Source organism: Sardina pilchardus, chromosome 1 (genome assembly GCF_963854185.1).
Source record: "Sardina pilchardus chromosome 1, fSarPil1.1, whole genome shotgun sequence".
NCBI lineage: Eukaryota > Metazoa > Chordata > Actinopteri > Clupeiformes > Clupeidae > Sardina > Sardina pilchardus.
The window spans coordinates 20,840,876-20,853,413 of NC_084994.1; the positions used below are offsets into that span (position 1 = coordinate 20,840,876).

A 12,538-nucleotide genomic window follows, 5' to 3' on the forward strand; every position below is an offset into this window, starting at 1 on the left:
TAAGCAAACTTCAGGCGGTCAAGAAAGGGAAACAGAACCTAGAAGAGACACTGGACCACAGCCCACAGGTCAGTTTGAGGGATGTCAGAGAGGTCCTAGTCTATATTTTGTTGTTGGTGTTTTGTGTTTTATTTATTTAATAATGTATTTATTTTGCTTTTACATTTTTTACACTAAAATATTGTACCTGCAACTGTGGAGTGCTGCTTATGCAATTGCAGTACAGTGTAGGGCTTGAGGAACATCCACATCATACAACGTAGAGTCAGCACTGATTCAGAATGTCAGACATGTTTGGACTTTTCCAAGCAACATGAGTTTCAAAGACTGATAAGCAACATGTCACAGTGGCAAAAAAGTAGGGGCAGCACAATTGGTCTGTAGTAAGAAAATGTTATGAAATGTTTCATTTAAACACAAATATTTTGCTGTGAATAAGGTTTCACATTGCATGAGCTGTCTTTATATGAAACGTTGACGGTGAGATAGAAGTGACGTACACTAATTGGTGTGCTCAAAATAGATCATGAATGAATGTTGTCCTACCAGTGATCCAACAATGCCCCAATTCCCATGACACTTAGGCTTAGTTCACACTGGCAGTCAAAATCCGATTTTTTGCTTATCTGGATTGTATCTAGCTTGAATTTTGGGTAGTCTGAACGGCACAAAGCTGCATGAAATGCGATTTTTCCAATGCTGATTCGCACCACATACGGAGGTGGTTTCAATGTCACTCACTATCGGATATGACTCATTCTGAACAGTCGAACCAGTTGAATAGGATTTCAACGTGCCCCTTTTGTCATTTGCACTGCGACAAACAATTGCAACGTAATTCTGAGTGACAGAAGTGATTGATGGATTGATTCAGCGCCAGCGCTACCAGCAAAACAAAAACCAACGTCAGACTCAAGTCATCATTTTATGGTGAAACATGGAAAACTAACGTTAAAGCAATAGTTCGGAATTTTGGACATAGGACCTCATTTCCAACTCAGTCTGGGTGATATAGGTCGGTGAAGACCATTTTCAGTGAATTTCTGCCCTTCCTATGAGTTGCAGCGTTCATCTCGTGCTAATCTGGTGCCAAGATAGCGCAAGTCAACGGTAACATCCAGCCTGCCACTGAAAACACTCAACAGAACACCCGAAACAAATACATTTTAAAGGGATAATCCGGAGTGAAATGCACTTTAGATCAATTTTTCGGACTATTGGGAGTACATACGTTGAGTTGACACCAAAATCATGTCATTCGGATGTATTTTGAGAAAGTTCGAGCTCACCGTTTTTAGCCAAAACTCGTTAGCCTGGAGGTGACTCGGGCATGTCATTTCGCCGCTACAAAACGCTATTTTTATACCTCTTCTACTGTTCCAAACAACACTACACTTACGTGGTAGTGAGTAGAGGGTCCCTAAAGCCAAACCGAAGTATCCCCACGTCTTTATGTGGTCGGATAGAGAGTCCAGAATGAATTTAATCGAGTCAGTACCTTTCCGGAAATGTCGCTGTTGCAGCTAGCAACGTTTTCACAACACTTTACTAACATTTCCGGAAAGGTACGGACTCGATTAAATTCATTCTGGACTCTCTATCCGACCACATAAAGACGTGCGGATACTTCGGTTTGGCTTTAGGGAACCTCTACTCACTACCACGTAAGTGTAGTGTTGTTTGGAACAGTAGAAGAGGTATAAAAATAGCGTTTTGTAGCGGCGAAAGGACACGCCCCGGTCACTTCCAGGCTAACGAGTTTTGGCTAAAAACGGTGAGCGCGAACTTTCTCAAAATACATCCGAATGACATGATTTTGGTGTCAACTCAACGTATGTACCCCCAATAGTCCGAAAAATTGATCTAAAGTGCATTTCACTCCGGATTATCCCTTTAACGTCAGACTATCGATGCACATGCCTAGTGTTGATAGAACCATGTTAGAAATGAAACAAACCTTGCATCGCATTGCAATAGCCTACTTTGTTCCCTGTATGGCAGTGGCGGATTGATATTGAGAAACTAGTCCCTCAAAATGTAATAAATCATTGAGTTGCAAGGTTAGTTTTATTTCTAAAATTATTCTATCAACACGGACATGTATATCGATAGTCCGACGATTTAATTGACTAGTCTCGGGTGTGCGGTGGAGTGAGTAAGACTGTTGTTGATGTCAGACTGATGTTACCGTAGAAATGTGTTAGCTCAAAACCAGCGTTAGCAAAGGGGGACGCTGCAACTGAAGGAAGGGGCTAAACGTGATAAAAACGGTCTCCACCGACCTATATCACCTCGGTAAAGTTGGAAATGAGATCCTATGTCCAAAATTCCGGACTATTCCTTTAAGGGTGACGAGGTATTTGCGCCGCGGCTACACATAATAAGTTGGAAAATATAAAAAGTTAATCCACTTTCATCCATGACGACTTGGTTGTGTACAACTCTACCTGATGAATCCAGGTGTGTGTAATTTATATCGGATCTGAGCATTGGACGCCAAGATCAGATGTGATCGGATGTGATCACTTGCAATATGCAATGAGAACAGTCAGTCAGACAGATCAGGTTCTGATCGGATATGCAAGACATCCGATTTTGACTGCCAATGGCCGCGTTTACATGATGTTTTTTTTAATTCCGAATGAGTTTATTCGGAATTAAATAGTTCGGAATTTAAATATTCTCCTTCGAGTTTACATGGAAATAATTCCAAATGTGGCCTGCCACGTCATTTTATATGGCCCGCGAGAGCTTAAAGGATCCGATACAGTTTTTGCGTATAGGCAATACACTGCAATTTAAAAAGCATGTATAATTGTGTGTGGTCCTAGTCTGGTTTTCACCATACTAAGCTCAATCTTTTAAGATTGAACATTAGTCTGGGGAAGATGCGCTTTGATTCTACTGCAAAAGAGGCGTGATCAATGTGCATCGTTCAAATGACTCCTTACGCAATTGCCACGAGCGTGGCTAGTTGGTAAATTAAACTTTTAGCCTACCAAAGCCAGTCGGTAGAATCGCAAACACGTCCTTCTGCTGTATGAATTGTTCCAGGGCAAGTTTTTTTCACGTCACCGGCCAATAGCGTGCCAGGACTAGAGTATGGCCGTTTCTGATTGGAGCCAAAGATTCTGGCAGTGAAACAGCGGAAGTAGATCTGCTGGTATCCAGCCTGAGCTGCCGGGCGAAATTCAAATTCAAGTTCAGGCAGGGTTCACCCAGCCTAGTGTAGTCCTATTATCCAAAAAATTCTACTCCAAATCTTGCGCATTATTATCCTTGCGAATCAAGCAAGTGATTGTTTGGCCAAAAGCAAAAGTAAGCCTATCCTCCAACTGAGCCAAGATGCATTCAGATCAAGCGAGCAGAGGTAGGCTCGGAGTTTGTGGTAATCCCCCTGTTGCTTTGCATTTTCACTTCAGTTTAAAACGAACAACGTCGAAACACCTTTCAACTTTAAAACTTCAAAGAAAAAGTCAACCAGGACCGTTCATTTTTATGTGTATGGAACGGTGTAGTGACTCATTTCATGGATGCACTTTTTGACATGTTAGTTGCTCTTCTCAACTTCTTGATTTTAGAAGTTTTATACCAATGCTAAAGATTTTGTGGCTGGTGCTACAAATCTGGCCCTTTTAGAGCGCACTGTGCTGATGTGGCCCTCAGTGAAAATGAGTTACAGTAGACACCTCTGTGGGGTGTCCTATGAAAGCTTGATTAGTGGCTTAGCAAGGTATGTTGTGCTCAAAGCCAGGGTATGCTGTCATACGAAAGTGGATCTGAGGGGTATTTCACAAAACCTAGATAAGGGATTAATAAGCCTGGATGAATTTTCCCTTAACTTAATCCATTACAAGAAGCTTCAAAGTGCAGACGTTCTGTATCATCAGTGTTATAGCTTGTAGAAGTGTTTTCAGATTGAGTCTCCTATCGATCTCCTTCAGATAGTGGCCTAGACTATTATCATGTAGCCACATAAATACTCATATTTTTTGTTGTACAATTACAGTTAATTAAAAAAAAAAATATATATATATATATATATATATATAACATGTTTTTCCAGTGAATACCTGTTTGGGCCAAAAAGGGAGTGAAAACAGTGCCTCAGGGAACACCATCATGGACAGGAAAACAGCAACAGCGGCATCAGGATCAGTAATGGAAAGGATTCTACCTGTATTGGCATTTGGAGCAGTATTCACAGCATTTGTACCATTCATTAATCCAGTTGGATCAATGATGATGTTAATAATAGGAGTAGTACTACAAGCACATGTGCAAGCATTAGGAGCAGCAGCAGGAGCAACAGCAGGAGTAGCAACAGCTGCAGTACTAGGAGGAGCAGTGGCAGTAGGAGCAGCTGCAGGAGCAGCAGCAGGAGCAGCAGTATTAAGAGCAAGTCGAGACGCAAGAGGAGCAGAAACAGCAGGATTAACAGGACCAGCCCGAGCAGCAGTAGCAGCATTTGGAGCAGGAGCAGGAGTAGGAGCAGCAGGAGGAGCAGCAGTAGGAGCACAGATAGGATTCATAGGAGGACCAATAGCAGGAGCAGCAGTAGGATTAGTAGCAGGGGCAGGGGCAGGAAGGGCAACAGAGGGAGCAAGAGGAGCCAAAGCAGGTGCAGCAGGAGGAGCAGTAGTAGGATTCATAGGAGGACCAATAGCAGGAGCAGCAGTAGCAGCAGCTGCAGGGGCAACAGTAGGAGTAGTGGTAGGAGGAACAGTAGGACTAGTAGTAGGAAAAGCCAGGGCAGTTGGAGGAGCACTCATAGAAGAACCAATAGGAGCAGCAATAGTAGCAGCAGTAGGTGCAATAGCAGTAGCAGGACCAGCAGTGACAGCAGCAGCAGCAGCAGTAGGATTAGTAGCAGGAGCAGCAGGAGCCATAGCAGGAGCACTAGTAGGAGTACTACTGCTAGAGGAATATAGAGGGAATTTTGGAGGAATATAAAATCATCTTTTGGAAATTGATCATAATACCTTAAATAACAAAATGAGGAAATGTCCATCCTTTAAGGACATCAATTTTCTTTGTGAAAGAATAATGTATCGTAAATAAATAATGTTTTCCTTAAAATACAGGGGTCATAAGTATTGGAACCCCTATGTTAACCCTATGGGTGGCTTTCAAACTCTCTCCTCTCCTCGATCCTCGATGCTTGGTCCTCGAGGGGCGTTCCCACTGATCTATAACTAACACTGGATAGACTATGCCATTGTTGCCGCCCCATCATTCCTTATGTAGATCAGTGAGGACAAGGATCGAGGAAGGAAGGAAGGGTAGGCACCCTACATGTATGCGTTTTTTTTTTGTGAGTTATTTCATGGATCCACTATGCACCCTGATAAAGTTCCCTTGGCCTTTGGAATTAAAATAGCACCACATCATCACATACACTTCACCACACCTAGAGATTGGCACGGTTTTATTTCAGTTAGCCTATTAGCTGGTTTAATTCTCATTGAGCTCAATGCAGATCAAACCAGCTAATAGGCTAACTGAAATAAATGTTAATATATGATCATTTATGTATTTGTACTCATAGTGGGGATACCAATATGTTACAAATGTATGTCTATGGCATAAGGAAACATGATTAGTTATGCATTTGCAGTGCACTCATATTAAGGAAACAAAAAATGCAAAATATATGTAGTGCTCTGTAGTATAGAAATATGTCAAAACAGATGTATTGCTCAGAAATATAAAATTGTTGATATTCCAAATAAAAAGCATGTTTGTTTTACCTTTTATTGAAGTTTAGTTTTTCCACGTAAAAAACTAAACAGGGCTATGAGATGAAGAATATGTAGCCTAATGTTCCATACATAGTACTTTAATAAAGGATTTGAGAAAGATTCTTAAAAGATTGGAATTTAATGCCCCCCATTCAAGCTTTACTCAAAGACTATCTTTCAAGAATCTTTCCCAAAATTGACCAAGGTTTTCTGGTGTAAGGATGGCTTAACACTACCCTTAGAAAGCTAAAGATCCCTTTGCTTGTTGCCATCATATTGAGGTGGGCAGAACAGTTCAGCACAACTCACTTACTCACTTGCAAAAGTGTGTATCTCTCCCAAAACTGTTCACTCATGCTTCAAACTAAATTCCTTTCTCAGATAGTCAAGTGCCACACAATTGCAAAGACTCTTCTTTGGCTAATTTCTTGAAACAGACCGTTCTCCACACTCTTTTGCCAAAATAACCTGGATGGTTCACAACATTATTCACCTGCAAAAGCTCATATCTCTCCCAAAACAGTTCACTCATGTGTCAAAACTAAATTTCTTAAATAGTCAGTGCCCGCAAAATGCCTTGTCCCTTTGCCATTGTATAAGCACTGCAAGTCAAAATGTTTAGATATTTTGTCACTATGTCAGAAGGCCATTGGAATATACCTGATGTCCACCTCTCAGTCTTAGGCCAGCCCTTCATTGACAATGCTACTGTACTAGTTTTTTGTCTATCTAACAGAATACAAATTTGTATAAAGGAAAAAAAAGGCTTTTAAGGCAAGAGCAAGGTTTGATATCACACATTGCACTCATATACTGCCAATGAAACTGTAACCATTATTATTCACACACATAAAGTAACTTTCATACATCAGAGTAAAAACTAAATGTATAGCTACAGCATACTATATACTGTAATATAAACACAAGAACAAAAAACAAGCAAATGGATATAGCCTACTGTAAATAAAGCTGGATTTTCTTAACTAACACTTATTCACTGGTTGCTGTCCTCACCCTCCCTCTCTTAGCCACTGTCCTCGCCCTTGTTCATTGACTTGGCCGGGTGCCTCCATGTTCAGAAATTGTAAGTCCTGGTCAAACTCTATACAGTACATGTTTAGCAGCATTCACAATTGCCCACGACAGATTTGCATTTCTAATTCAATCAAGTCACAATATCTCAGTACATATTTGATTGAGTAGCCTACAAGTAGCCTACATTTAGTACAATTTCCAAGTGAATAGATCTTGTTGATCTAAATTGATTGTCAATTCTCAGTCTAACAGTTGTTCTCTGCAAAACATGTCAGCATCATTGATTTCATTTCATCACATGCACAATAGTCAATTGTCAAAATTAGTCACGAACAATATCATAAATTAACACCATTTATGAATCTCTTGGAACATAAAACATATTTGAGTAGAGTGACAGTCAGGTGAAACTAAAACTTGACTAACAAAGGAAAAGTTTTACACATCTCAGATGACCAATCAAACAGTAGGTTTAGTTACCTGACAGGTGCTGTCCATGATTGTGAATGCTGCCAAACATGTATACTGTTGTTATACCGTGAATGAGCACAAGACAAAACAGTGGAGAACAGCGAGGTTGCAGAATTTTAACAATTTATTTGCTCAAAAAGGTTCAAAGTTGCAAATAGCGGCGGCCAACCAGCTTTCAAACAAAGATTTAGATCTGGATAGTGTGGATCACTTGGCAATACACCTCAGCTGGTACAGACACATTGCCCATTTCAACAGTGTGTGCAAGTGTAATGGGTATTTTGCCCACGTGAGGGCAGTATAGCACTTGCTGCTCAGTGCTGTCAGATGATGAACCTGTTGCCATTCAGCAGTTGGACAGTCAGGCAGATCACAGGTGTATTGTGGCCTTGCAATGTTCTGTTCTCTTCTGCATTGTACTATCATATTCAGACCTTGTGGTCTCGATCAAGGCAGTGGCCATATGGACATTGTTTGTGTGTGTGTGTGTGTGTGTGTGTGTGTGTGTGTTGGGGGGGGGGGGGGGGGGGGGTGGACTGATGACTGATAAGCTAACATGAAATATGTGGAAGTATAGTACCTAAGAATTTCAGCATCTGTGAATTGTGAAATGTAGCATTGCAATAGAAAACATCTGAAAATAGATGACCAGACCAGTTGGAGCAGTTTTCTCTCTCTCTTGCTGCTCAAGATTGTGGGTGTCAATATTTCAGAATTACCAAGTATATTGGATCAAGTATTGCTGGGCATGAAGTTTCATTTGTTGGATTGGCTGAAGCAAATAATCAATGCAGAACTATGAGTTGGGACTTGGATTCGGACCAAGACAATCATAAATATTTTGGGGGAAAAAACAGTAACCTTGTCCATCAAACAGAAATAAGCCTATGGCAGTTAAGAACCACCTGTATACAGACAACTTCATCCTTAAACTCCATAGTTGCTGTAGAATCCATGATTTTTGTTGGGTATGGAATGTTATAGAGATGTTAAGTTGAAAACAATGACAACACAATATGCAGGGGATTACTGTAAAAGAACACTGATATCTGACATTTTTGCTGGCTAGTATGGGCCTATATAATTAATCCTAGTTAGCCATTGATAAAGGTTTGTTTGTGATTACAAGTGATGAAGGGGGTGGGATGGGGCGGCTTGTTAATGTTACCATTTAACTTCATATGAATCACAATGAAACCTTACTTTGATTATATTGATTATTTGATTATATTTGATTATATTAAAATAACACTTCTCACACACCCTCTATCCACTTGTATGTCTACTTGCCTCATGTGTTTGGTAGCACTCCAATTTGTACAAGTGATACAATGCACATGATGTATTGGGCTACTAGTGCATCTTCTAGATGAAGACACTACTGCAAGGAAGGACTTTTTTTTTTAAAAGTGACTTCTGTGGTGCCTGAGATTGTGAATGACATCTATATGTGCATCTTGATCGTAAGTCTATTTTACTGTTCTGTTTAGTCATGTTGATGTTGATTTGCTTTTTATCATCCTGTTTACATTGTAGTGTGTGTGGTGTCTTAACCCTCCTGTTGTGTTCATTTCATGTTAATCAGTTTTGTGTTCCCGGTCAAAAATGACCGACCCCAGTATAGTTGATTGTAAATCCATAATTATACATATGTATTCACCTAATGTTGCTATGTATCTTTTAATTAGCTCAAGTCCTTGTGAACATTACATGTTTTAAAGTTCTATTTGCTATTTCTGGCCTGTAGGCCTCATTGACCTGAGCTCATACAAGTCGTTTTTTAGTAAAAATAGCATAATATATGCATTATTTTGGCTCTAATCAACATTAAAATAAATATATTGTGCTATTTATCATGGAATACTTCATGTTCAAATTTAAAAAGAACCTTTGTTTTGAAACCATTTAAAATTTCTAACAGAGGCACAAAATCACATCTTTTGTGTTCCCGGTCAAAAATGACCGACCCTATTTTAGTTGATTGTAAATCCATAATAAGACATATATTTATCTTATGTTGTTATGGATCTTTTAACTAGCTTAAGGTCTTGTGAACATTACATGTTTTAAAGTTCTATTTGCTATTTATGGCCTGTAGGCCTCATTGACCTGAACTCATACAAGTCGTTTTTGAATAAAATTAGCATAACATATGCATTATTTTGGCTCTAATAAACATTCAGATAAAAATATTGGGCTATTATATCACAGAGTGCATTATGTCCAAGTTTTAAAATAATATTTGTTTTGAAACCATTTCAATTTTTTCACAGTTGCACAAAATCATGCCTTTTCTGTTCCCGGTCAAAACTGACCGGTATGATTTTATTTGTAAAGAATGACCATTAATAGTCAATAGCCTGCCTTTTCTGAGCCACAACTGACAACAATCTCTTGAGTAGTTCTTTAATAAGCTGGCACAGGTCTCCTGAGGTATTTTGACCCATTCTTTCATTGTGAATTGTTCCAGCTGCATAGTTTCCGAACATGGACATTCACTTTGAGCACCCGACACAGATTCTCAATTGGATTGAGGTTTGGGCTCTGTGTGGGCCACTCTAGGACCTGGGTTCTGGTATCCTTGAGCAACTGTTGGACCAATTTTGATGTATGCTTTGGATAATTATCTTGTTGGAAGACCCTGCAACGACCTACAGCTAGTCTAAGAGCCAATTTCTGCATATTATACTTCAAAATTTTCATTTTCTTTTTTCATGATACCATGCACCTGAGCAAGGTTCCCTGTGCCTGAGGCTGTGAAACAGCCCCACAGCATGATGCTCCCACCACCATGTTGAACTGTGGGGTTCAACTTAGGGTTGAAAGCATCTCCCTTTCTTCGCCAAACATAAACAACATCCATGTGCCCAAACAGTTACAGATTAGTCTCATAAGACCAAAGCACAGACTTCCAGAACTCATTTTTTTATCTCTCAAATGCTCACGTGCAAATCTCAGTCTGATAGAGAGATAGATAGATAGATAGATAGATAGATAGATAGATAGATAGATAGATAGATAGATAGATACTTTATAGATCCCCAAGGGGAAATTCAAAGTTGTGATGTGCCACTCTTTGAGTAAAGGGGTTCTTCTGAGACGATGGCCCTGAAGCCCACCATGATGAAAGTCCCTCCCAACTTTGTTACTTGAAATATCAACTCCAGAAGAGGCCAGGTCAGCAACAACCATCTTGGCAGATGTCCGGCCTTCTTGCTGACATCTCTGACTATTTTCCTCTCCAGAGTTCTTGAAATGTTGTGCTTACAACCACGCCCAGGTTTGCTTTGTAGAATTTGTCTCCTTGTACTTGACAATGATGCAACGTACAGCAGTTCTAGACACTATGAAATGCTTGCAAATGGCACTATAACCTTCCCCCTAATGATCTTCCACTATCTTCTTTCTGAGCTCAAGACTGATTTCCTTTGTCTTTGACATGGTCAGTAAGATTAGTCCCTCGATAATGTGTACAAGTGCCTTGTGCCTTGAGTCCTTTTATGCTGATTGAATGCTCGGGTATTGTTATGAAGCCAATTAACTGTACAGGAGTGGTTTGAAAGCTGATTGGTTAATTAGGTGTGTTTTGATAACAAACAAATCACATGGGCAGTAATATTATTGACCATCCCATCATGGGGGCTAATATTTTTTACCACTATATTTGATATAAAGTAAAACTAAAAATGTATTTTATATTCCAAAATGTACACCAAAAGCCACTAAATATCACTTTTTGTGTGTGCCCAGCAACACATGCATGTGTGGGTGTAGGACAGAAGTCACTCAACTCAATTTTATACACTTTTTGTAGTCACACCCATTCATTTCTAATGACCGGTCATTTTTGACCGGGAACACCACAGGTGTACACAAGTTGAATAAAACACACAAAATTGCATCAAAGTTATCAAAAATTATTTTGTGTGTTCAGATGCCCTATGTGAACAAAGTCATGAAATCTCATGACAATCAGATTAAGTTAACTATATTTTTCAGAGACAAAATGTGCAAAATCGGACAGATTTGACCGTAACACAACAGGAGGGTTAAGCTGCTGGGACAGTGAATTTCCCCTTGGGGATCAATAAAGTATCTATCTACATGTATATATCTCTCTATCTTTCTATCTTTCTATCTATCTATCTCTCTATCTATCTACTTATCTATCTATCTATCTATCTATCTATCTATCTCTATAGTTTGCAAGATGGGGCTTGAGTGGTTGATAGAAGGCTGCACTACTCATCAGAAGCGCCTATGACCCGATGACAGACAATAATTCTGGGGCCCCCGGCTAATAGTATTATCAAGGGGGGCTCTCTGGGGGCCCCCTGTCAGTACCCTTAGAATCTTCCTAAACCCCCACCCCCACCTCCAGCCAGCGTCACCCCTACTCACTATCTTAAGTGTCATAGTGTAGTAATGAGCATGCTATTGCGCAATAGCCTTGTGTGAAATACAATGTAACAGCGTGATTCCGTCAGTGTGTGAGTGAGAGAGAGAGAGAAAAAGTTTGACTCCAAGAATGTAGGAAACCCTGGTTCTTAAAGGCAGAGTGCACTATTTAATCAACTAAGCCTGCTCGATTTCATAGCGCTGTACCTTTAAGAGCCTGCAGCGCTCGAACAGTGATGAAACCGGGGCATGCGAGCGAGACACCATCGCGGAAAACTCGAGGAGGAAGCTGGACTGTGTTTTTTTCTGAGAAGCGTGGTGGTTGTCAGCTTGCTGTGTCGGCTAGAGTCGCCTTGGCCTTTGCCTCGTTCGGGGGTGGACCGCGTTCACGAGGAGGCCGTTCCTGCGCTCGCTGAGGCAATTGGCTGACCATGGACCCGCCACTGACTCTGCGTATCATGCCATTTGATTAAAGAGGAGGAGAATACACACACACACACGCACGCACGCACGCTCTCTCTCACTCACGCGCACAAGAACTCCAGCCAACGGGATGTCGCGTGTGCACCGGAACCCGAAGCCCCTGCGTGGCGTCGCCAATCATCTCCACGGCTGAAGATTAACGAGGTTATCTTTTAACGGTGCGCGGGTCGTCCTTTGCAGAGTGCTGCAGCGCGGCGGCCTCTGATTTTTTTTTTGCCTGTGTGTGTGTGAGAGAGTGAGAGGGAGGGAGGGAGGGAGTGTGTGTGTGTGAGAGAGAGAGAGCGAGAGAGAGCAGGACTGTCTACACCGTGGCGGAGAGGAAGCAACTATTCCAGCTGCCGCGTTGGACCAGCGTAACCTGAATCATGACGGAAAAACGGATGTCTCGCTGGTATTTCGGGGGGCTCGCA

General features: G+C 40.9%; 1 protein-coding gene across 1 annotated transcript in view; it reads left to right on the forward strand.

Moving 5' to 3' along the window:
* The first annotated feature begins 12,378 nt into the window (after positions 1-12,378).
* slc25a10b (solute carrier family 25 member 10b) overlaps positions 12,379-12,538 on the forward strand; it is a 21,328-nt gene continuing 21,168 nt past the window's right edge. The window contains exon 1 of the mRNA XM_062539868.1: positions 12,379-12,538. This exon is cut by the window's right edge and continues 45 nt beyond it. Coding sequence (XP_062395852.1) covers positions 12,494-12,538 — 45 coding nt within the window. The 5' untranslated portion in view covers positions 12,379-12,493.